The sequence below is a fragment of the Scatophagus argus genome, chromosome 6 (genome assembly GCF_020382885.2).
Source record: "Scatophagus argus isolate fScaArg1 chromosome 6, fScaArg1.pri, whole genome shotgun sequence".
Lineage (NCBI taxonomy): Eukaryota > Metazoa > Chordata > Actinopteri > Scatophagidae > Scatophagus > Scatophagus argus.
Window position 1 is genome coordinate 25,222,770 of NC_058498.1, and position 26,080 is coordinate 25,248,849.

Genomic DNA, 26,080 nt, shown 5'->3' on the forward strand with positions numbered 1-26,080 from the left:
GTTTGTGGAGGAGGACAGATCTCCAGGGGTGATCTCCCCAACCGACCCACTCTGTTCCTCAGACCCAACCTGGGGATGTGAGATGCTGGTCGGGGATTGTATCATGTGTCTGATAACAAGAATGAAGTGTCTGTAGTTACCCCTTCAGCTCAACCAATCAGTAGTGAGAAATTCAGTTCAGTTCAGCTTGAACTGAAAACACTAAGTCTGTATTTCCTTGGAATTGTGACTGAACTCGTAAGGAATTGAAGAAACCCATAATAGACTTTAAAACTGTAAAACATAATTTCGTTGTAAGGTATTTCAATGCATTTTACAGTTATCACACACTTGACATTTGTCTTTTGTGGCTCTCCAGCTTCTCCACCGATGATGACAACGACACTGAGGTTGAGGCCGTAGATGCGGATACAGAGCTGAACCTTGTGACAGAGTGCTGGATAGAACCACAGTGTGGCACAGTGATGAACTGCATGGACCAGCATCGCCACTTCCAGTCCCTCAAGTACCAGGAGATCCCTCAAGCAGTGTGTAAAACTAATACATTCACCAGCTAGTCCTAATTCATTCTGAAATAAAGTGGAGAAGTGGTTGAAGTGAAATGGTATACTGTGCAGCCCTAATGATGTGTTGTCACAAGAAAACACATCAGTGTGTACGTTATATGTATTTAAAAACATTAGGTTGTGTTTAATAGTGACCTATTATATTGTTACAGATCTTCCCAAGGGATCTGGCCTGTATGTCCACCATGCTGACCTTTGAGTATTTGAGTCAACTGTGTCAGAATAAACATCAGGTGTGCTCACTGCCAGCTGGACTCAAGGATGTGAGAGGTAATAAAACACTGCTGTTTAGAAAAATCACATCACCCACCCATCACCCAAAAGGTCCATTTTGGTCTCGTCAGACCAAAGAACCATCTTCCAGTTGACCTTGGAGCCTCCCACATGCCTTTGGGTGAACTTTAGTTCGTGGGCTTTCTTCAGCAGTGGCTTTCTTCTATGAAGCTATGACTGGGGAAGAACCCGGGCAACAGTTGTTGTATGCATAGATTCATCTCAGCTGCTGAAGCTTTTAACTCTTTCAGAGTAGCCATAGGTATCTTGGTGGCCTCCCTCACTAGCATCCTTTTGGCACAGTCACTCACAGTTTGTGAGGTCTGCCTGCTCAAGGCAGATTTACACGTGACATATTCCTTCCATTTCTTAATGATGGATTTAACTGAACTCTAGAGGATGACTTGATGATTGATGGTGATTGACTTGATGATTTTTTTGTATCCATCCTGTGACTTATACTTTTCAGTAAGGTCTTCTTGAAGTTGCTTCGAATGTTCTTCTATGTTCATGGTGTAATTGTAGCCAGGAGAAATGATTAACCAGTGACTGGACCTTCTGGACACAGATGTCTTTATGCTACAATAATTTGAGACACATGCACGGTAATCGGGTGATCTCCTTTTCACTAATTGTGAAACTACTAGCACCAGTTGGCTGGACCTTTACTGAATTAGATCAGTCACTTTTAAAGGGGTGAATATTTATGCTATCGCTTATTATATATTATACATTTTGAATTAATTGACATTACTTCATAAAATATGTTTTCACTTTGACATTAAAGTTTTTTTTGTAAATTTTTGTCAAAAAAGGCAAATTATATTGACTATGGTTCCATTTCTAAAAGCAGTAAAAGGGTAAAACCTCCAAGGGGGTTGAATACTTTCTTTAGACACTGTAAATGCTGATTCATGATTGACTGTGTACGAGGCAAAACTTTGCTGAACGCCTGGAGCCTGTTTGAGACAGAGATTGAGACAGAGATTTAGTTACATAACTATTTAGTTAATGTGTGCCCCACTGGTTCCTTTAACTAGCTGAAGAAAAAGCTGTTTTTTGGAACAGTATATCCAGTCTCAGCTCGACTTAAGCACAAAGTGAGACTGAGGTGGAGCCTCAGGAGGCATACCCCCTAAGGCTATGCCTGTTCTCATAGAATCTGGAGTTATGTTATGTAATGTTCATTTTGAAAGTACAGTGGCAAATGAGGAACTTCCACGCTCAGCTGGCTAATGATGTAACTTCATCAGTCCGGACAAAAACCATAAAATGAAAGGTTTGCCCATTGACCATTATATTTGTGTTGTGGTAATACCTGTCCCCTGTAGCTACTGGCTCAATAAATTGTGCATTCAGTGTAATATGTAAATAAAACTACATATTTACTGTGAGTGTTGCTCTGTTTGAAGACACAGTAATATGCGGGTGGGTTGCCTCTGTATGTGCAGGAGAAGCCCTGGCCTCTGAGGACAGCATTCACATGGTTCCTTTCCAGTTTGACCTCATTCACCTGCTTCCAAAATGCCAGCAAGTTGAGCTCTTCTTCCTCACATTCAATACAGGTACTGTGCACCATGATCTTCAGAAATGAAATCATTATACCACCAGCACCAGAAATAAATACTTTGTCTGTAACAGTTTACAGAGATATGAAAAAATAACAGAGTCAAAGTATACCAGGGAATACTTACCATTGTTCCTTGTTTTTGTGTGTGTATTCACTTTTTTGTCTGCAGCAGTGGAGAATGAGGAGCAGGTTCATAGCTCCCCATGTTTGCCCAATGAGCTCCTGCTCAGCCTCTTTCACAACAGCCTGGAGCATGAGCTCAGTGATAGGGAAATCCAGTTAGCTGACAGCGACCATGACACCTTCATGCACCACATCTTAGAGCGGGAACGAGACGGCCATGTTGCTCCTTTCTCCTTACCTGTAATTAAAGGTCAGTACATATCTATACATGTCATCCTAACTGTCATTCTAGCCAATATATGGCACTCTAAAAGGTTTACTTTCTAAAAGGTTTAATTAACAGAACTACATGACTTGTAAGTGATGATATGTACCTTTTGCTGTCCAGTTTTATCAGATACAGGGCTTCATGATGAGTCACTGTCTCTTCTGATCTATCACTCTTTCTGACTCTGATATTTTCTATTTTGTCAGAAGAGTCTGTGAAGCCTCCAGACAGACAGGACACCATGACATCATTCCACACCACTGGCAGCAGCAAAGAGGTGATGGGATCCACCAGCACCTTACAGGTAGTTCCATCCATAAAGTTTTAAGCCATAATAGTAAGTCAGTGTTATAAGTTTTCATAATATGTATTTGTTTTATCTGATACACAGATGATGTTGAATCTACATTTCATAAGCACAACAACAGTAAGACATGCTTACCACTCTGCTGCTCTCAGTACTGTTTTGTTTCACAAAATACCCACTGATTCACTGATTAATTCCAGTTGGTATTGCTTGTTTTTCAAGTGAAACTCAACACTCCCTGCTTATTTTTCATATTAAAAGCATACCAGGAAAGGAAGGTCTAATTCTGTTGGAGTTGCAGGAAGGTTTTGTGAAACATTAATGTTGCTGTACTGATGTAATTAGTGCCGTAGGTACATTTACTGAATTTACGAAGAAAACAGATGAACGTGGATGAGGTGTTGAATGTTACATCGACAGTAAAATAAACATGAACAGATCAAAAAACAGGGATGTTTCAAACTAAATTCTCATTACATATACATAAAAAGCCAAAGAAATGATGAGGTATAATGTTTTTATACAAGAATTTAGCAAGTAGTTGACTAGGACTGCCTTTCCAGTACAGATAATGTACTTTTATGAGCAAAAGTGTGATGGATGAAGGAAAATCCTCATTGGGTTGCTCAGTGAAGGTTTTTTCATTAAAGATGAAAATATTCTGAGGGTGTTCTCAAAATAATTTATAATGAATAATAGATATAGCAACTTGTGATTAACCCATATCAACGTTAGGCTTAGCTTCTGGTTAGTCCTGCCCAGTTCCAGCTTATGAATACATACATGGATACAGAAAATTTGGTTGGTCGAAGAGATAACACTTACAGGTGTTACACGCTTATCCCTATTTCATACTTGTTCACTGGAAGGCTGCAATGGGAACAGTGACAGGAGCCAAATGTAAATATACATAAGCATGTACTTCCTTGCTATCTTTGGCAGAGTTTCAGTAATGCAGACCTCGTTGATGAAGAGCCCTTGCTGGGGGATAGGAGCTGCTCTGTGCCACAGTGGAGGTGCTATGCCAAGTACATCAGCTCCCAGCAGATCTTCCTCACCTTCCTCCCTGCTTCATACACGGGTACGCTTTGAATTATGTTTCCTCTAATGTGCTGCTTCGGTTTTCAGACACAGTCTCATAATGCAGATTTTTTTATTTTTTATTTTTGGCAGATGTCCTGATGTTGATGGCATCAGGGCTGGAGACAGAACCTCAGAGTAACATCAGCACGCAGGAGGATGACACTCTGACTCCCAGCAACAAATCTCAGGCTGACTCCCTGTCTGGATCCACCAGTGGCCTGGAGAGGTCCGAGTCTGGTCTCAGTCTGGCCAGTAAACTGCGAAGGAGCTCCAGCAGCACTGCCAGGTCCCCAGTGCTCTCACCACAGTCTGAGGGCCAGAGTGGGCCCACTGACTCTGTGATCGTGGACCAGGACAGCTGGGACAGCAAAGTGCCTGAGACAGAGACTGGGACCCCTGGTTCAGGTCGGCCTAATGGTCTTGTCCAGAGTTGTAGTCAAAATCAAATTAGTGTAGTTAAGTGCCTAACTTATAGTAAGTTCTATAAGATGTAATATTTTTGACACAACTTGTGGGGCTGAATGTTTTGGGGAAAATATCTGTGTCTCTGACTTACCAGATCTGGGAGAAAAAGAAGGAGTCCAGTTCACCGAACCACAGAAGACAGATTTCCACATCAGCTTCAGCAGGCAGGTGTCTCAACAGAGTACCACTGACGGCAGCCAATTAAAATGTCCAGTCTATGTCTACAACTGCTCCCTGGAAAACCTGAAGGAGCAGCTGGTACACCCCAACTCCAGCCGCCAACCCAGGGACATCTTCTTCAGGTACTATGCTCACGCACAGGAATAATGACAAAGGCATTAATCTTCAAATATTGAAAGAAAGAAAACTGATACCCATGTGAAAAAAGTTCTCAAGAAATTACAGCCGTGTAATATAGTTAGTCATGGCAAATCCGGTTCTGCGTACATACTTGAGTCCTTCCGGATCACACAATGTACTGATCCGAGTTACTTGACTCCTTTGGGTCACTTGAGTCAGTATCATGAAGAACCTACCGGTGAAACCCAACACCAAAGTCCTCTTGGGTCATGAAAGTCCAAGTTTGCACAATTAAGGGAGCAGGCAGTATCCTCATGACTATAAAACACATAAAAACTGTGTTTCATTTCCAGCTAAAGCTTGGAGCAAAGCACAGTGCTAAAGAATGTTTGCTTCAAACATAACACCAAAAAAATATTAGCTACACGTTAGATTGCTACGTGGTGTCATGTCTTTGGGATGAATAAAGTTAATAGGGGTATTAAATAAACATAATTAGCGTATCATTACTGCTGACAACCCCTGTAAATTCAAACTTTAAATTGTGATATTCATTGTTTTATTCCAAGTAGCTCTTAGCAAGCAACTATTGCAACAAATAGCACAAATTAGATGGACTAGCGATGGTTGTTACCTTATGCGTCAGGACTCAGGGATCTGAGCGAGGTGAGATAGAAAAACTTCCTGCCTGGCCTGAAACATAGCCGATTCAGCTCAGTAGGATCAGGATGTAACTGACTGCGCTGATGGAGCACATGGGACTCATAGCGCTAAACAGATCTGGATCCACAGGACTCGTGACTGTAACCAAGAGCCAGTAAGATCTCTGTTGCAGCCGTTTCTTGCTAACAACTACTTTGAATGAATAGGGTAGATTGCAAAGAGATTATGAATGGCGCAATTTATAATTTTATGTTTATATGAGTTGCTAGCAGCAGGTGTAGCCAAGGACTCAAGAGATCCGCATTAACGAAGAGGGGGACTGGTGAAACTCTGTTATTTTTAGTATGTATGTAGTTTAAGATTTTGATCAGTGCTGAAAATCTTCCAACGGCGGACCAGTTATGCAGCAGAGCCACATTCTGTGATTTGATCTTTAATAGTGATTGGCATTATCACTTCCCATTAACTTTCGGTGTCGTCAACATTAATTATTAAGACAGATTAAGATAATTCAAGTTTGTTACAACTTGGGTCTCTCTTTTAGTTTTGGTTATTGCTCCTATTAGTTGTAATGACTTTATACTCACCAAGCTCATTTCTGAGAACTAGGTGCACAGTCACAATGAAATCAGCCTGAATGAAATGTAGTCAGCCTACATGTGGAGTAGATAATATGTGAATGTAGAATATTTGCACTGTTGATATCTGGCATTTCTCCTCTTGGTGATATTGGCTGTTGAAATGCTGTTTGACTGGCACCACCATGTGACAGCATAGCTTTCATTGGGAGGTGAAGGCATTGCAGCAAAAGAAAGAGCATTGATGACTTAACTACCCCACCATAGTTAAGTGAATATGTTGGATATGTGTTGCAGTGGGGGGAGTATGCCATATGGCTGTAGGGGCAGACTGGAGTCACCATTGGAGTTGCTGTGAACTAGCTCACAGGCCTCACTTAATTTTTGTATGCACTAGGGCTGGGCAACATAGGTAAATACCTTCATAGTCTATATCACAGTATATGTATTATTCCTGTTATATCTTGTTTCCAGGAAACAACCATGTTTTAACCATGCACAAGTTTCCGTTTTTGGCTAATCAAATACGTTACAGATCAGTGTACTTCATATAAGGCAAAAATCCTATGAAGGTACAATATTGCCATGAAACAGGTCTTGAATGTGCTCAGTGTTGGCTCAGACAATGGTCTTTCTGCTGGAGTACCACATGGATTTGTGCACAGTCCCCTTCTCTTCTCAATATACTGTGCACCACATTTCACCATAGCCATACTAGCGATGTTGAACTCTCTCTTCTTACCAAACGACCAAACCGCCTCAGCACTGATCTCAGCCCTGCCTCGTTGATTTGAGCGGTTTGAGATGTGGCAGCACATCTGAACTCAATTCAGTCGGAAGAATCCATGTGCCTTCAAAAATCACTTGAAGACTTACCTCTTCAGAGAGTACTTAAGTTAGTTTACACACCTGTAGCCTTTTGTCTCTTATCGGGTGGTATGTGGAACTGAGTTTTGCAGTACTTATTTTGTTTTCTCCTTGATGTACTGTGGCATTGGATTGTACCTCCTTTTATATTGCCTTGGACAAAAGCATCTGCAGATAAATAAATGTAAATGTGATGTATGTGAGAAGAGCTGCTGATCCACAGTGTTTTTAGGTAAGTTTTATACCAGTTGCACCTTGGGAATTGTTTTTCTGTCTGTCACAGTGGTTTAAATCATTTGCACAGACAACCACTTTATGTTCCCAGATTTTAGCATTTACCTTAGTGAGTACAATGTTACCGTTACCAGTATAAATAATGGACAAAGCTACATAGAGGAGAACGTTGTAATAAAAATGGATTAACCTTTAATCAACGTATGAATTTTGTCAGAAGTAAGTTGCAGTTCAGTTGTTAACATGTGTGTCTTTGATTGTCTCTACGCGTGAGAATAGAGCTCAAGATGCTGAATCCTGGGAGATGAATCAGCAGATAAAGTTCAGGTAGCCCTGCTTGATTCTGTTTTCTCTGCCCTCCTTCCCTCTCTGCTGGGGTGCTGCTCAGCTTTCATTGGATGCTTATGAAATGTTAGGACACGCTTGTTTTCTGTAGAGTGGGAAGGTGTCAGTTTTCTAATACTGTACGCTCCAAAGGCTTCTCTTCCTAGGCCTGTCTGTGCTTCCTCCTCAGGCTTGCGTTGCTGCGTACACATAGTAGGTGCATTGCTCCCGTGTAACTCATAAGTTTATGCAGTTTTCTATAAAAAAAAAATTGTGGTATATGTATGTATATAAATAGTGGTGTTTTTCAGACTTACTTCTTTAGTTTTTGCCTGAAGAAAAAAAGAGAGACATCCAGGCATTTTAAATGGAAATTCCGCACTAACAATAACAGGCACATCTAAAAATATTTCTGTTATTTATTGAAAACACTAACTAGTGAGTCGGTAACTCAGATATCATCATATAATACCTGGCTTTCTCTTTATTGGAGAATCACATACATTCAAAGAGATCACATTTATATGTCATGAAAACCTGCAGGGCACAATTTAAATCCATCCCTCTATGCTGACACCACATAAATGTATGGCACGTCACTGAGCGCCATAGAAAAAGTAATTGACCATAGGTATGTCATAATACTACATTAGTGATACCACAGTGGGGAAAAAATAAAAGTTCTGTAAAGTTATTAGAATTTCGTAGGTATGTGACACATAACCTGACACCTAACATAACCTGGTGCACTGTGTTGTTGTTGAGTGTTACCCTTGCAGCACTGTCACATTACAGCACGGAGGCGTCCTTTCTTCTCTCAACGTTGGGAACTGGTGTGCTTTCTTGCAGATCAGACTGTTTATGGCAGTTTTTCTTCATTGGCGTATGATTATGAAGGGCTGTGTGTGGAGTCTGGAGTGTGTCACCAGAATGATTATAGACTTTTAGAGAGGCTGTGTGATTTGATAAATAGAAAATAAAAGATCAACAAAACTTTTTGTTGTCTTTTAAGTTCAAGAGAATCTTTCATCAGGTCATCATGAAGTTAAATACTTAACCATTAATAAAGTAAGAGCTAATAATTTGTTAAACTGAATTTGCATTTGAATAAAGGATTGCAACACATAATCACTGTTTATTTGCATGGTATTTAAAATAGAAATTAAAATGTATTAGAATTTCAAAATGAAAATGCATTCATTTTAGAAGACATTTATAATGTTTGCTGTTGTAATTTGTTGTTATTCTATTTACTGTGTGTTTGTGTTGTCTGCCTATCATTTTCCTTCTCACAATTCAAACAAAACAGACTTAATCTCCTGTTTCAACATTTACCTTTAACACTATAAGGCTTTAATCTTTCGGTGGCACGCTTGAGACTCCATACAGCTTTGCATGTTGCTGCTTGTGTGAAAGAGGTTCAGACAAAATATTATGATTTGAAAAGTGTGTAGTAGAAGAAGCTGAGACCATACCACTGCTGCAGCTTTGTAGGTGAGTATATGTGTTACAGCACTTTGTTTTGAGTAAACTTGTTGGCTTATTTGTGTACTCTCGTGGAGATCTAGGCTAATGCTATCTAAATGCTTAAATGCAAGAAGTTCTTAATGAATGCTGCATTTTCAGGCATTTGTGAGGTAACACTTGGGTGGATAAACATAAATCCATTGGGAAATATGAAACGAAGTTGTAGTGCGTGTCAGTCCTTCAGGAGTCTGAAGTTGTTATTTCGTGTCTCTGTGTGTGTGTCCTCTCACAGGTCACTATCTCAGGACCGCAGTAGTCCGTCCCCTTGGACCGACCTCTTGACTCAGCCTCACAAACACAAAGAGTTGGTCAGCTACTGCAGCTTGCTACAAGAGCATTACCACCAGAGCTTTGTCAAAGGTGACCTCCCCTCCACCAACATACGCTCAGAAGAAGTTATGTTCAGAATTATTAGTAACAAATTAAGTAAAATTCAAAAGGGAAAATTCAGACTGTTTATCTGTCATCATCATCATCAGTTTCATTCTGAGCCAAAATGCATGGCTCAAGGGATGGAAATGTCAGTCTGTAGGTCGAATGGGTGGTCCACCTCGTTGTTGCTTTAATTGTCTAGTAAATTTCACGGACTCTCCACATGTGAAATATAAATTTAAAATAGTCTTTACAAAACCTGGTCTTGATAGCTTTTGAAAGTATTGCATGAAATGTACAATTGAATGGAAAATATATATATACTTACTTAATTGCTACATTTAACATCATGCTCATTAAGCTATAGTCTTATGAGAATTATAAAAAGAAAAGAAAAGATATACTGAACATGTGCTGCTCTCTTCAGGCACACAACTATTGTGATCAAAATGCTTATTTGCATTAGCATCAAGCTAACAGAAGCACTAGTTACTTATACAAAAAAACTGAGCCAGCAAAAATAATAAAAGATTGAAGTGAATCGATGTTTTTTTCCACCCACTACAATAATATCAAAGTATAAATAAATAAAGTTGATGACATAATGGAATACACAATCATTTGGCACCACTTAGTTTTAGAAGCCCAACGGGAAACACCCACGCTTAGCTTTTGTAACCAGTCATGTAACTTATCCCTCAGCTGCTCAGTCAGTCTGTTGGGCTGGTACCTGCAGCCCAGCTAAAAAAATAACCCGCTTATTTAAAATAACTGAGAGTTGGAGCAAAATTTTTAAGTTTTCTGGAAGGTTGTCCAGATTTGAATAACTTTTTCCCAGACCACGTGAGAGGTTTGAATGGTTCCTAATGGAACAGCAGATTTAAAATATATTTAATTGTCAATTTAATTGTCTTCTTAGAAATTAGCAGCTCTATTTCGAAGACAAAGCTGTGTGAGAAGTGACAGTCAGTGGCAGTGCGACTTAACGACATGTATCCATCACATCATCAGTCATTGCTTTTGCTCACTGTGCTCCTCAGGTGTGTACCGCAGCCTGCAACAGTCCTACAGCATTAGCTCACAGGATGTCCTGATGGCCATGGACTACTGTGAAGAATCTCTTCAAGAGATTGACGTCACCTCCTTCCTGAATACCCTCTGTGGACACATCAGGGTCTTTAGGGAGCATAGCGAGGCTTCAGGATGGGAATCCAGGAATCCAAGGAATCCAAAACCTTCAAGAAGCCCTGCAAGCTTTATCATTGGAGAGGTTGAGGAGGACCGATCAGATGACAGGGCTGCCATGACCTCCTCGTCCAGGTGTGACAGACTTACTTGCACTTTGGGAGTTTCAGGTGAACTCTTCTCTCTGAGAGTCATTAAGTATGTATGTCAGAGACTTTCTTTGGTCAGTATGATAGTGGCTGGAGTTTTGCACTTCAGATTTTTGGCACTGTTTTAATCTTTTGAAGGTATGTACTGTAGCTAGATTTATAAAGTTTATGTTTGTCGATTTCTCTTTGCTATTGTTTTTCACATAGAACATACGATAGCTGATATTAACTTACATTAGCTATCATAGCTGACAAGATAGTATTATCTATCATAACTAATGGTTTTCGTGGTTTTCATTTTCATGTGCTGTAAAGTTTTATATCTTTCTGAATGACTGCTGTTGGCTGGCCGTGCCTCGTTAATTATTAAATGCAATGAGTGATATTTTTATTCTTTTAAGTCTTTAGTCTTTTGTGACCTATTGATTGGAAGTTGTGTGAGACTTATGAATTATGCTTTTATATATTCATATTAATATTTGTTATTTTTCTTGTAAAAAAAACGAAATCTTGACACCTCAGTGTGTGATTTGATGATTATGATGTACATTCCTCATTTGCTTCCTGGGGATATTTGCCTGAAGACCACTGACATTCTTGTGGGCGTTGGTGACGTAAATACACCCTGGTGGTTAACAGTTATTTTATTCCGATAAACTGTATTTTGTGATGTAATGAATTCTTGAAAATGGATCAGTCAGTGCTTTGAATTTTCTGAAGTATACGGGCAGCAATCACTTTCTAACATTAACTACCATAATTATTAATGTTGTGCTATTTCTGTGAATAGTATTGAAATGGAGGATGCCAGTGAAGCTCCTACATCTCCACTGATCCTAGATGAGTCCAAGAGAGCCAAGATCCTGGAGTTCCCTCTAACACTTCTCCAGACACAGCCCAAGTGTGAAGTGTACCCAGATCTGCACAAAATAATACAGGTATTGTCTTAAAGGTAAAAAAAAACAAAAAAAAAAAGTTAGTAACATGCTATTCATGTTAATCACTGACTGTTCTCTGAGTAATTAGTCAGTAAATGAGCTAATAAGAAAACATGGAGAAACTGATATGTTATTCGAATCATTCAACAGGATAAATTCATGGACATCGTGTCTCAGTACTTCAAACCTGTGCCCTCCAATCCATACTACTTTTTTTACTGCCCATCATCATCCAAGAAAGAGGTGAGTTGACAGAGTTGTGTTTTTCCATTTGTCTTGTTTTCAGACTGACTATTTTGCTTTTCATATCTTTTGAACAATGATTATATAGAGGAAAAAGGAAATATTTTGGAATGAACAGGAAAGAATGTCGGCTGGAAAAAAAATGTTTTATTTCAGTTTACTAATATAGCAGCAATTCACAACAAAAGTTATCTCATGACACTAGCTAACAAAACTAAACTAAAAGAAAAATCTAATCTAAGTGATAAATGATGCCTGACATGATTTTTGTATGTGAAAACCAAACAAAATCCTGTGTCTGCTGTCTCCTCAGGAGGACTCGGAGGATGATGAGACAGGGAGGAGACTCAGTGAGGAGGTGGTGTCAGAGGCTGAGCCAGCTACTGAGGATGGTGAGGACCAAATCAAAAACAGTTATCTTTAATTAGGTTTTAAGGGAACAGTTCATGCAAAAATGAAAATTTGATTAGTATTATCTCCATGCTGATGGAAGGTGGTGGGACATTTCTTTGTCCACAAAATATTTCTGGAGCATTGCTGCATTCTTCTTATCAACTGTAGAAGCTGAAAGCTTGTTTTAAAAAAAAATACATAAATAAATGCTCCAGGCAGCTCGTTCGGCTTGTTTACACTCTTTGAACCCTGAATCTTCCCTCTAGCCCCTAAGCTAAAAGTGTAAGCTTGCACCCTTTCTGAAGTGGGGTGAAATGAGATGTGACACAAGGTTCCGGGAAGGGGAAAACGGGTAGAGATCACTGAGGTATGCAGAGATGACATGTACTTGTTGATCTCTGCATGCATAGAGAAACAGCAAACCGAACAAAACAGAACATTACAAGTCCAAGATACCGTTTTAGTATGTGAAACTTAATATCAGTTGTATTGACCACTGTGAAAGGAGCAGCATGTTAGTCAATTAAGTTAGGTTAAGTCAAGATAAGTTAAGTCACACCTTATCCTAACTGCATGAGAGTGTCCGATCTTGCTTGGAAATCAAACTCTTGCTGTCCACACTGAATCAGTTAAATATACAGCTCTGTTATGTTCTGTAATAATCACCTACCACTCAGGTGTCTGCTGCTGAGCAGAATGGAGACCTAACCACTCAAGCACAACATGTAATCCCTCCATCGTGTCCTGGGTTTGCCCCGGGGTCATCTCCCAGATGAACATGCCCAAAACAACTCCCCAGGGAGACACCCGGGAGGCATCCCAACCAGATTCCCGAACCACCTCAACTGGCTCCTCATTATCCACAAAAAACAGAAATGGAATTCTAATATCACCAAACCTGACATCCTCCGCCACTTGGCTGCGCCTAGAAATTCTGTCCATAAAGATTATGAACAGAATCGATGACAAAGGGCAACCCTGATGAAGTAGAACCCTAACTGGAAACGAGTTGGACTTGTTGCCAGCAGTGCGAACCAATCTCTCACTCCAACAAGACATAGACTGGATGGTCCATAACAACGGACTAACCACTCCATATTCCCAGAGAACTCCCCACGGAGTGCCCCAAGGGACTTGGTCGTAAGCCTTTTTCAAGTCCACAGAACACATGTGGACTGGTTGGGCAAACATCCACAACCCCTCCAGCAAAGCTGCAAAGCTGTAGAGCTTGTCCAGTGTTCCATAACCGGGACCTTGGATCTGAGTTTTGACTAACAGATGGACTCTCCTCTCTAACACCCTGGCATAGACTTTCCCAGGGAGGGTGAGGAGTGTGATCCCTCTATAGTTGGAGCACACCCTCTGATCCCCCTTTTCAAATGGGACTACCATCCTAGTTTGCCACTCCAAGGGCACTGTCCCTGACCACGCAATGTTGCAGAGGCATGTCAGCCATGACAGCCCCACAACATCCAGAGCCTTGAGGTACTAAGAAAGCACCTCATCCAGTCCCGGGGCACCGCCCTTGTGGAGTTGTTTAACTCCCTCAGCAACCTCCGCCCCAGTGGTGGGAGAGCCTCCTTCCGAGCCCCACAGCTCTGTTTCCTCCAGGGAATGTGTGTCGGTGGAATTAAGGAGATCCTCCAAGTATTTCTTCCACCGCCTGCCTATATTCTCAGTCAAGGTCAGCAGCTCTCCCTGTAAATAGCATGAACAAAGTGTCGCTTTCCCTTCCTGAGTTGCTGGACGGTTTGCCAGAATTTCTGGCCATAAAGCCAACTGCCCTGTAGGACTCCTTCTTCAGCTTGATGGCACTTTTCAATCCTGGTATCCACCAGCGGGTTCGAGGATTGCCACTGCATCTAGCACAAGAAACCTTCCGACTGCAGATGCAAACAGCTGCTGCAATGGCAGCTTGGAACATGGCTCACTCAGACTCCACGTCCCCCACCACCCCTGGGATGCAGTCAAAGGTGGAAGTTGAAGGCTATTTTAACCGAGTCTTCAGCCAGAGGTTCCCAGCAGACCCTCACTGTTTGTTTAGGTCTGCCAGGTCTATCCGGCTTCCTCCCTGCAACCTGATCCAATTCACCACCAGGTGATGATCAGTTGACAGCTCTGCTCCTAAGTCTCGCACACAGGTCGCCTGACTGTCCAGAACATACAACCGCAGATCCGCTGATACGACTACAAAGTCAATCATCGACCTGCAACCTGGGGTGTCCTAGTGCCAAGTGCACCTGTGGACACCCTTATGTTTGAACATGGTGTTTGTTATGGACAGACTAGCACAGAAATCCAATAACTGAAAACCACTTGGGTTCAGATCAGGCAGGCCGTGCCTGATCTCCAGGTCTCACTGTCGTTGCCCACATGAGCAGTGAAGTCCCCCAGTAGAACAACTGGAATCCCCAGTAGGAGCATCTTCCAGCACCTGTCCCAGGGACTCCAAAAAGAGTGGGTACTCTGAACTGTTGTTTGGTGAATAAGCACAAACAACAGTCAGGACCCATTCCCCTACCTGAAGGCGCGGGGAAGCAACCCTGTCGTTCAAGGGGTAAAGCCTTGGGGCTAAAAGTAAGCCTCCCACCCCTTCTGTTTGCCTTTCACCCCATAATTATTGTATTACAATTTCAAATTTATTGTTACTAGCAGCCTTAGATATATCATGACTTTTCCTAATTCTATTAGAATCGCTTATAAAGATGATTTTAAACTGATGACGTGTTTCAGAGGCGACTACAAAATGTTTTAGGTCTGCTGTAAAACATGGTTACATTTTCATATGTTTTTGTTTTATCTGTGACTGATGTTGACAATACTTGATACACAGCATAACATCTCCCAAACTCTCCCACCACGTCTGCTAGTACTTTGTGAAATCCTCCTCAGTTTATGTGATGACCCATGGTTGAAAGATTGTGCTTCTCATTTAGTGGTGGGATAATGACTGACTGTTTTGTGTTTAGAAAACATGTTGGGCTGCTGCATGACAGAGACAGAGAGCGACACAGATTTGGTAGTGGAGTATGAGGAGCAAGCATGCACCAGCTCCCATGGAGAGGGTGAAGACCAGTCTCTGTCGGACTCCAACACTGTCAACCAGGACCAGGACTCCTTCAGCATCCTAGAAGGAGACTCCCTGCTGGAGGCTGAAGGACCACAGTTGGACATGCCGCCCCTCTTTGTTCATGTCACTTGTTCTGTGAATATTAAAAGCTGTCATGGCTCTATGCCCATACAAACACTGCCTACCTGCCTTGGTGAGTACCACCTTTTTTCTCTTCAGTTCTCTTCCCTGAGAATATTGCTGAACTTACACAGCTTATTTCATTTTTGTGACTGCAGGTGAGATTATTTCCTGCCTGGAGAACTCTGATGCCTTACAGTCTGTGGATTTAAATGAGCTCTCAGTCACTTTAGATATTTTTGTCCTGACACTACCTCTGGAGTTTGAAGTCATGGCTGATTTCCATCATAACAGGTGAGCCAAAGCATGAGCAAAAAGGGGACTATTAAAAGTTTTTTGGACAGGGTATGTTTCATTTTCGTTTTTAAATTTTAATTCTAAACTGATGTCTTCCCATTGTGGTACTAAAGGCACTCTGTGAAGTTTTCATGTAGACAAACAAAATCTCTGCTGCACACCAAGATGCTATGTGCATATCATCGAGACCTAACAAAAATGATGATTGCATTTTCTTTTTCATAGATATTGGAAAAGATTAGAACATTTGCATAGTTAACTTCCTTCTTCAACACTGATTAGCAACCTTCTGCTTTCTCAATAGCATGTTGGAGTATCACAACCACCAATTGTCAGTCAGTGTAATAACATGAAGTATAACTAAAATGATTATAAATCACCCATAATTCTCTGCTACCAATATGAGGATGTGTTGCTTTCTTCTGTTTTACTTTAAAGTCAACTGAATATACTTGCGTTTTGGACTTTTGGTTGGTCAGAACAAGCAGGTCTGACGATTTGTCACCCTGGGCTCCAGGAAATTGAAAAGGGCTTTTATTCACTATTGTTCACTATTTTTCAGTGTCATTGACTGAAAAAATAGAAGAATAGAGTGAACATACTAAATAAACTAAATAAACTAACATATGCTACATAAAGTACAACAGAGTTCAAAGTAAGCAGGTCAACCAGATTGACTGTGTGTGTAAAACCAGAGACTAAAGAGCCACAGTGTAAACATATGTAAACGGATTGCTACTCAGAAAATGAGTTATAAAGTGCAGGTTAATCGTGCAAAGCAATATAAGATAAGAATAAATAAATATGAATGATGAAATTGTGATGTGGCACATCAGATGTCTGCTTTGTGTGCAGGTACACCTCAGAGAGCAGTGTGTCCCTGAATCGTTCACCAGGACAGCCCTCCTCCTATCGTTCTGATGAGGAGCTGATTGCTGTGTTGGACAGTTTGAGGGGAGCTGGTGTTGAAGGGTGAGTTTGTACAACAGAACAGTACAGAGCTGCACATTCTCTGATTGACTTTGATTCTGTAAATCAACAGAGGTTTTTTGTTTTTCTGATCTGTCCTATCCTCAATCAGTGTCTCTGGTGATCCCTTATCCAAACTTCCACTTCCTCACAAGTTAGCAATTCTGGCTACAATGGATGAGGTGAGTTTCATTCTTCTAAATGTGAGCTTAAATGAGAATACCTTCACATATCACATATCTTCTAAAGGAGCGCATCTCCACATATTACAGAATATCTCCAGACTTTCGGAGCATTCGTGCCAGCTCACAAGTACACTTACAGTGTATAGATATAAATACATCTTAGTGAATTCACATTTTTCCCAGATGTAGATGCTCACAAGGGAGAACTATCCTGCTGATAGTCGGCTGGGTAAAGAGGGGGAAGAAGAGGTATACAGGACAGAGAGGATAAAAGAGAGAGAGAAACATACATGCAATAAACATAATAAATTACAAAGGACAAACATGACAGGTTGCTATAATTGGAATTCTGAAGACTATGTATTGTATGTATTGGTTTTTAGCTGATATGTTGTTTAAGTTTAAATAATCAGGGTTACTACAGGAAATAAGGAAACTGAGCACATCTAAGCTCCACACAGGGTAGTCCCTTTTTTATATTTTTGAATATTCTTTAAACGTTCCCTCAGAAAAAGTGACAAATTTGCACACGACAGATGATTATGTGGCTGCCCAAAAATTGATGAACCCTTTGATTTTTGTCATGGACATTACAGATGCTTGAAGCTGCTAGGAAGCTTTAGGCTCTTAGCTTTTTTGATATTAGAAGGGCATTGTTTGAACTACCTTGTCCAGATTTTGCAGTTACGTGTTCTTGGTTTTGCTCTCTCTGTGTTTCAGATCCGCTGGCTGCTGGAGGATGAGATCGTTTCTGCTTTGCGTCACTCTTGGATCATCAGCTCGACTACACTGCAGAAAGTAGCAGAGCATGTTTTGCGCTCCAGCGGTCGACCGCACTGTCACTGTGAAGATGTCCCTCTGCAGTTTGTCTTTGGGCCTGAGCAATCCCTGGAAAAATTCAGAGAGGCAAGGAAACACACACACGCACTCTCTCTCTCGCTCACACACAATTCACAATTTTAATTTAGATTTTTTGACACAAATGCTGTTATTACTCGCTTATGGATTCCACACTGTTCTGCTTTGCTTGTTTTCCTGTTATGAATTATAAAATGGGAAGGTTAAGGTGAATGAGGAGACCTTAATAAAAGAAAAAAAACAACAAAAGGCTGCCGGGAGAACAGGGGATATAGTCCAGACAAACAAATAATCCAACAAAGGTAACAAAGGGGAACACAGAACCACAGGAATCAAAAGCACAAGGAACACAGGGAAGCACAACCGTGACATGAAGCTTTCAACCGCAAACAAACTGACACAGGTATATAAAGACAGGGATAACTAGACACAGGTGAACATAATCAAGGTGGGGCAAACAATCAACAAAGGAGGGAAAACAAAGACAGGAAATGAAGAGCTAAATCAGACACAAGGGGAGAAAAATCACAAAATAAAACAGGAACCAAACTAAAGAAACTCCAAATCTTGACATTTCCACTCAGTGTCAAGCTTGATTTGGTATTTCCTGCCCTGGTGTGTCACCTTCACTGCCACGGTTGTAGTTGGAAATGGTTTCAGTAGAGCACAAAATTTAAAAAATGCTTAATGCATTTATTAACTAAATTTTTGGCGTTTAAATGTTGACATACGGTCCATAAGACAAATACCAAAATGTCAATATTGCTCCATGATTATAACAACAACAGCAGAGTTGAACCTGTGTGTTTGCAAGTATAAATATGAGTACAGTTAAGTGTTTGGAACCATAGAAAGTTCTACTATGCATCTTGTGCATCAGCATCTTGTAATGAATGGATGGGTACATCCCTACTTTCCTGGTAGGCTTTCACTGTTAAACATTGGCAGGAAGTGCAGAAATTGTTGTTCAGAGAAGCTGCATTACTCATGCAGTGTTTGCTCCTTATAACAATACCGAGTTATTGCTCTTGATTCACTAAGGGAATACTCATTATTTGTCTGTAGTGGAAGGGCGGCACGGTGGTCGCCTCATAGCAAGAGGGTTCCAGGTTCGAATCCCGGTCTGGGCCCTTCTATGTGGAGTTTGCATGTTCTCCCTGTGCCTGCGTGGGTTTTCTCCGGGTACTCCGGCTTCCTCCCACAATACCAAAAACATGCACATTAGGTTAATTGGCTACTCTAAATTGCCCCTAGGTGTGAGTGTGAGAGTGTGTGGTTGTTTGTCTTTGTGTGTTGGCCCTGCGATTGACTGGCGACCAGTCCAGGGTGAACCCCGCCTCTCGCCCGTAGTCAGCTGGGATAGGCTCCAGCTCCCCCGCGACCCTGACGGATAAGCGGTATAGAAAATGGATGGATGTGTGTGGTGAAGCACGATGGCATTAGTGCTTGGAGATAGGTTATACGATTATGATATATGATTGGATGATGTCTGATTTTGCAGGAGTTTCGCAGAATGTCCTTCTCCGGTTATGTGTTGAATGGAGAACAGGACGGCTTCTACTATATGTCCCTGAGCAGACTGCATCCTCAGAGGATCCATGCCAACAAGAGGCTGTCTGAAAGCACCACAGCCCCCTCGCAACATGAGAACCCCTGCAGTGCTGGAGCACAGGTGGAGGAGGTGATGCTGGAGAGTGAAGCAGAGGCTCATGCGACAGAGGCAGACAGCGAGGTCAGACACTTCATCCAATGCTAAAAAAAAACAACACATACAAAAGATAAAAAGATATACTGAGGCCAAGTTTATCCTTTTATAATCCTTTTGTGTGACAAAAGGTTTGTGAGTTGAACAAACTCCAGTTCTGTGATGTCATTGAATTTTTTTGTTGAGTTACATTGGATGAAATATGTTTTTTTTTTTTTTTTATGAAATTACACTCATCTTTAGCTAAACTCTGTCTCATTTGCAGAGTGAAGACAAGAAGTCCATCAGTATTGCTGCTGACACTTCCAGTGACACGGCTGCAGAAGCCAGTGAGCCAATCAGACCCTCGAAGCCTGAGGCACATGACACCGTTTCTCAGAGTTCAGTCAGCCTGGTGGGGGACAGAGGTCAGCCCAGTACCCCCCAGCTCCAGCCTGAACGCTGCACAGAGCCCACCTCACCCCCCAAGACACCGTCCAGTGTCAGCCTGGCTGAGTCTATGCAGTCAGCCTCCCACAGTGAGTCAGACACTCTGCATACCACCCATATCTGTAATGTGTTACTCCGCCATTAAATCACATGCAATATCGTAGTTAAAATCTAGCTAAGTCCTCCACTAGATTATAATATTGTAAGATTATATATAAGATTGTAAATTTGAAGTATGTGGTTATGTCATCACCATAATGCCTCAGTGACAGCTCATTTTCTATTATGAGTAAAATAAGTGTTTTTAATATCATGTGTTCAAGATCTGAAGCAGCTTTTATTGGTTGCTGAAATGACTCAGTTAATCACACAGGCAGAAGAAAATTCTGATCGACTTTGAATAATTCATTACTTAACACAGAAAAATATTCCAAACCATATCGGGTTCCAGTTTGCTGGAAACTGTAATAAACATCTTTCACTATGTTCTGGGGAAAAAAAAATGAAATACTGGTCGAAAATGAAAATAGTCATGGTTGTAATTATAGTTGTAATTCAGTGGACTTGTGTAATAATGAACTTTATACCATGTTCTGGGTGAATTCTTATGGACTGCAGGGTATCCGTTAACTCCTAATAATTGACACCTACTAAGTAGTTCCAGTGAAAGTATCATTCTAAATTAAAATGTGGGCATTAGACACCTCAACATTAGAAATGCATAACATGAAAAAAATAAATCTCCCCTTCAGTGCCTCATCCACAGTACAGGATCGCGACTGTAACCCACAAGCTGCAAGCAACCTGCACTGCCTCTCTGAACTTACTCTGTAGGCTATCACATAAGTGAGCATCTCACATCTCGTTCTCTATTCACCTCACCACTTCAGGCCGTGGCTGATAGTACTCATGGACTGTCATTTGTTGGTGAAAATCTTGAGATTGAATGAAGTTGATTGAAAGTATAAATGCACCAATCGACCGGTCAGTCGTATATCCGATTCTAAGGTGGCCTACAGCTCATTTTCACTTGTTATTTGTAGCAATTGGAAATTGTAAAGTTTGATTATTTCTTTTATTATGAAAGTCAAATTTTGCATTGAAGAAAAGTTGATTTTTGTTTGTATGTGCTGACAGTTATAGTTCTTAGATAGAAAATCGAAGTCTGCAAAAATTGGTATCAGCAGGTCACAGTTCCAAAAAAAAAAAATTAAAAAAAATCAGAAATCGAAATTGGCCAAGAAAATCGCAATCTGCATACCTCTAACTGAAAGTACAATAGCGCATCTTCCTCTACACCGGTGGCTAAACTACACAACAATCAGTGCTTGCAGTGTGGGTTCATTCAAGTTGCGTCCACAGTGTTCCATCCTTGGTTAGTTTACAGTCATGTGATTAATAACGAGTTTCCAGTGCCACTCTGAAAAACTCTCAAAAACTACTCTAATTTTGGAGAAATTGCGGCTGGAGATGGATGGATGTATGGAAGAGCTTGTGTGTAAGAAAGTTTTTTGTTGGTTGTGCATCAGCATGATGGCAGCAGCTGTGTGTAGTGATGAGGATTAACCCTGAAGGTAGATAAAACTTCAGCGATCAGAAAATAAAAACTAAAAAAAATCAGTTTATGGCTGCCATAATAGAAAATATTACGTTTTTGCAAATACCTAAAAAGTTTTCTTCACCGCTACTATGTTAAATAAAGATTACTTACAGTCAGAGTTCATAATTTTCCGTGTATTGTTCAGTGCACATAATTAATATGGGTGTCGCTGTGAGAACAGAGACTCTTGTGCATGGCTAAATTATTTCTGTGACATTTAGTTGAATTGTATTGATTCCAGCTCTATTATTTCACTATTCACAAAAAAGAGGAGTCAAACAGGGTTGTCCTTTATCTCCGCTGTCATTTACATCCTGAGCTGCTCTCTTTCTGTCACATTCTTCATCTGTTAAGCGCCATTTTTATAAAACTAGATACTTGCCAAAGCATGTGAAACGTGAGCCAATCACCCCCTCCTCTCTCCATTTTTTTTTTTTTTTGTTATTTATTTATTTGTTATGTTTGTTATTTGTTCAGCACAAGCAGGAGAAAGGCTCTAAGTGTGTGTGGGACCATGCAGAGCTCATCTCTAATTTAGATTTGTGACTGGTCTTGCTGAAACCGAATCTGGTGACAGAAATGTAAAACTTTCTTTCCTCAGGCTGTGGCAAACTCCGGCCCAGTCGAGTCCAGAGTGTTGTCTCCAGCCAGGGCAGTCTGGACTCAGACATGCAGGGTAAGTGCTGCACAGAGTACAATGATGGTTGATTGATTGATTTTGCTCCATCTTGTGAACAGTTTACATCATTCCATTTTTCTGTAAAATGGATTGGAAAGTCGTGGATTGTTATGATATTCAATGTTGAATATCATAACAATCCATGACTTTTCTGATCGCACTCAGAAATTAGAAATGCTAAGGGAAAAACTCTAGACAAAATGATTTATTTTAGTATATTGGCTGCTGGCGGCAAAACTGGCATCACTCTAGACAGATCAATGTGCAGTACATTTCAATGTGAAATACATTTGTGACTGAGAACAATAAAAGCCAACAATAAAGCTTGATAAAATAACTTCAGTTGTGGCCCAAAGCTCCATACTGTAGAATGTAAGACTGTGTCATCTGCATAGAATTGAATTTGAGAAATTTAATATCAGCACTCCATTTCCATTTTAGATGTTATCTTTAGAAATTTGTTATCATTAGTATATTTCTCACCCACAAATGTGTATCACTATTGAACCTGGTAGAACATCGCTGATTGTGATGTGTGGTACTCGCAGTGATAAGTCAAGCGGCAGAGATAAGCTTTTTCTTCCACTTATTTTCTGTTACCAAGGTTTACATGAAATGAGCCAAATGATGACATAGTGGTTACCTTTTTGCTGTTTTGCCTCTGTGTGTTTGAAGGGTATGATGGTGGCAGTAGTGACTCTGAATGTGAGAGTCCCACCTTGGATGAACAGGAGTGTCAGTCACCACTGATGCCAGACTTCTGGCTCATTGTTAAGATCCACCAGGACAGAGTGAAGGTGTACTCACATTCCAGGTCAGTCAAACTTCAGCAAATGTTCCAAACATTGCAGTTGATTCCTGCTATATTTATTTACTATATATTTATTTAGCATTTTCATTCTGTTGCCCACATTTATTAGGCAATCCAGAGGTTGTCTGACTGGTCCAGAATTCTCAGAGTGACACATTTTTGCTTGTACTTTTAGACTGAGCAGTGATAGACAGAACGGTTATGTTGTCCGCATGGAAAGGAAAATGTTTTTTCATTGTTGTCGGTATGTAGGTAGCTTATGAATGAAGTCCCAGTCCAACCTTTCACACATTTTCTACGACAGATTCTCAGATGCTGGATCACAGCTGGCGGTTGGATCTAATAGTTTTCTTCACATCTGACTTATTTTTGTAGGTGCCTCTCAGAAGGAAAAGAGGTCAGTGCTGAGGAGTTGGAGAAGAAGGAAGAGCTGCCTGAATACTTACAGCTGCATCAAATGGTGGTCAGGAAAATAGGTGAAATCTGCAGAATAGTCAATCAGGTAGCTACTGCAGCACTCAACAAACCACACAGTCACACATTGTTTATGTTATTTCATGAGCTTATTTTATGTACAGTATATTTAAAGGAGAAGAATGATAGGAAAAAAGTACACCATCTATCCATTAACCTAATGTGCATGTTTTTGGGACTGTGGGTGGAAGCCGGAGTACCCGGAGAAAACCCACACAGGCACAGGGAGAACATGCAAACTCCACATAGAAGGGCCCAGACTGGGATTCGAACCTGACACTCTCTTGCTGTGAGGCAACAGTGCTAACCACCGTGCTGCCCAAATAGTGTAGTATACACATGTGATGAAATAAAAATGTAAAACACAGAGAAATACTGTACAAGAATGAACAAGATCATCAGTCCAGACTTGTGTCCCGGGTGTACTGGATTTTCCTTCTGATTGAACTGTTGAAACTTGCCTTTTTGGTTATTTTATTTTAAGCTTGTTGTGCTACAAAGTTCCCACTGGTCTTTGAAATCCTTGAAAGGATGTAAATTTGTGAGAAAAACACTAGACCTTGGAGTTTTTCAAAATAGACATAAATAAACTTGGGTCATTGCAAATACCCAAATTATTATATTTTGTGCAGAAATAATTCAATTCAATTCAATTCAGTTTATTTATATAGCGCCAATTCACAACAAAAGTTATCTCATGACACTTTCCAATTTGAGCAGGTCTAGACCAAACTCTTTAATTAAATTGTAAAATAGAGAGAGCCCAACATTCCCCCTTGAGCAAGCACTTGGCGACAGTGGTGAGGAAAAACTGCCTTTTAGAAGGCAGAAACCCTGGAGCAGACCCTGGCTCAAGATGGGCGGCCATCTGCCTTGACCGGTTGGGTTGAGAGAGAAGGAGAGAGAGAGAGAGAGAGAGAGCGAGAGAGAGAGCAAGAGAGAGAGGCAGAGGGGGTGGGGTGTGAGAGAAGGAGCACACAAGCAGAGATGCATAGCAGCAGTAATAATACCAGAAGTATCGGAATGTAGATAATGATAATGACATTGAAGTATACAGAAGGTATATATATCTATTTATATATATAAATAGAGGTTCTGTTGATTTTTTTTTTTAAACTTGTTAATAAACAAACTTTTCTTCTGTCTGTATGTGTGTCTCCAGCACTTGTGAGAAAGTGTAATAGAGTTTGATGTTTAAGAAAACGCGGGAATTCTGGTGCCAAATGTGATTTGGTGTAAATGCACCTGGATAGCCACAAACACTCCTACAACAACACAGTTGCTTGTCAAAGGCTTCCTTTGCTTGTGACTCAATGTCTGCTGTATGCGTGTGTGTGTGTCTGTGTGTGTGTAGCGTATGCTGCTGCAGGACCTCCATGACAGCCATGTATGCAACTCTCTGCTGGTGGCTGAGAGTGAAGAAGACATCTGGAAGAATGAGTCGGTCTACAGGCAGAGGCTAAACGCCTCCGATGGTAAGTCAGAAGAAGACACGTCAGGTCTTGAGGTTTCTCTTTCTGAGAGCTGTGCAGCAAGTCGGCTTATGCCCTCACTTCATGTTTTATGACCTGACCACACAGATTACAACACAGAGGAGAGCTACCAGGCCAGAGATTACCTGGCAGCCACAATGCAGTTCATCCCTGGACATTTTTCCTGTGACGTGGTTTGGAGCACAATCATCCACATTCACCCTCGCCTCAAGATGGGACCCAACATGGGAGTATCCAGAGGTGAGTGGAGGCTGTGAGGAATCTGCTCTTGCCTTGTTTTTTCTATTCACAGAGCTGGAATTACAAATACTCAATATTTTTCTTGCCCTTTTTGGATAATTATATGATACTGAAATGGAAAAAAAACAATTAACTAGATAAATATAAAAATAAAAGGTGGTTACCAAAAAAGGGCATGCACACATAATCATCCACCTGCCATCCACCCACACTGGATTACTGTCTCCCATCCAGAGACGTTTCACGCCACCTTCACTGACCTCTGTAGGCTATATTCCTTTTTAAATCAGCTTGAGCTTTCCAGGTGATTTCTCTATTATTTGTCATATTGATGGTTAATAATTTACTTTAATGATTGGACAGGCTGCTTTTAGTCAGTTTTAACATTTTCCTGTAAACCGCAAAGTCACTGCACCGAAATAAATACAGCCCTGATGGAAATCAGCATTTAATGGGAGATGGGCTGATTTCCCAGTGGTTTTATTTGGTAAGCATGCTAAATGTGTCAATGTGTTTTATTTTTTGTGTCACCCTCTCTCAGCGATCCAGGCCCTACGCTCTGTGCTGAACTCTTTCTGTGTGGTCAACAGGAAGAACATGTTTGTCTACCAGGAGCGTACAACTAAATCAGTCTTCTACCTCAGGTTAGACTTTCTCATCGTTATTCAGTCTTTTTTCCACTTGTCTGGATTTCAGTCTCTTTTAAGCCTTCTGCTCAGGTA

At 40.8% G+C, this 26,080-nt stretch overlaps 1 protein-coding gene across 6 annotated transcripts in view; it reads left to right on the forward strand.

Moving 5' to 3' along the window:
- Positions 1 to 26,080, forward strand: part of szt2 (SZT2 subunit of KICSTOR complex) — a 99,183-nt gene that overhangs the window by 14,212 nt on the left and 58,891 nt on the right. For 4 of the 6 annotated variants that reach the window (XM_046392865.1, XM_046392871.1, XM_046392870.1 and 1 more), the window contains exons 19-45: positions 359 to 527; positions 719 to 836; positions 2,291 to 2,404; positions 2,579 to 2,782; positions 3,007 to 3,104; positions 4,050 to 4,188; positions 4,281 to 4,595; positions 4,750 to 4,957; positions 7,577 to 7,624; positions 9,381 to 9,508; positions 10,561 to 10,840; positions 11,645 to 11,792; positions 11,943 to 12,035; positions 12,349 to 12,427; positions 15,398 to 15,691; positions 15,777 to 15,912; positions 16,771 to 16,887; positions 16,997 to 17,066; positions 17,790 to 17,975; positions 19,429 to 19,659; positions 19,898 to 20,150; positions 22,263 to 22,337; positions 23,016 to 23,154; positions 23,527 to 23,653; positions 24,980 to 25,100; positions 25,206 to 25,358; positions 25,900 to 26,002. In XM_046392865.1, the coding sequence (XP_046248821.1) occupies positions 359 to 527; positions 719 to 836; positions 2,291 to 2,404; positions 2,579 to 2,782; positions 3,007 to 3,104; positions 4,050 to 4,188; positions 4,281 to 4,595; positions 4,750 to 4,957; positions 7,577 to 7,624; positions 9,381 to 9,508; positions 10,561 to 10,840; positions 11,645 to 11,792; positions 11,943 to 12,035; positions 12,349 to 12,427; positions 15,398 to 15,691; positions 15,777 to 15,912; positions 16,771 to 16,887; positions 16,997 to 17,066; positions 17,790 to 17,975; positions 19,429 to 19,659; positions 19,898 to 20,150; positions 22,263 to 22,337; positions 23,016 to 23,154; positions 23,527 to 23,653; positions 24,980 to 25,100; positions 25,206 to 25,358; positions 25,900 to 26,002 (4,146 nt within the window). The remainder of the gene's footprint in view (positions 1 to 358; positions 528 to 718; positions 837 to 2,290; positions 2,405 to 2,578; positions 2,783 to 3,006; positions 3,105 to 4,049; positions 4,189 to 4,280; positions 4,596 to 4,749; positions 4,958 to 7,576; positions 7,625 to 9,380; positions 9,509 to 10,560; positions 10,841 to 11,644; positions 11,793 to 11,942; positions 12,036 to 12,348; positions 12,428 to 15,397; positions 15,692 to 15,776; positions 15,913 to 16,770; positions 16,888 to 16,996; positions 17,067 to 17,789; positions 17,976 to 19,428; positions 19,660 to 19,897; positions 20,151 to 22,262; positions 22,338 to 23,015; positions 23,155 to 23,526; positions 23,654 to 24,979; positions 25,101 to 25,205; positions 25,359 to 25,899; positions 26,003 to 26,080) is intronic. The other 2 variants (XM_046392866.1, XM_046392868.1) reach the window with 2 other exon arrangements.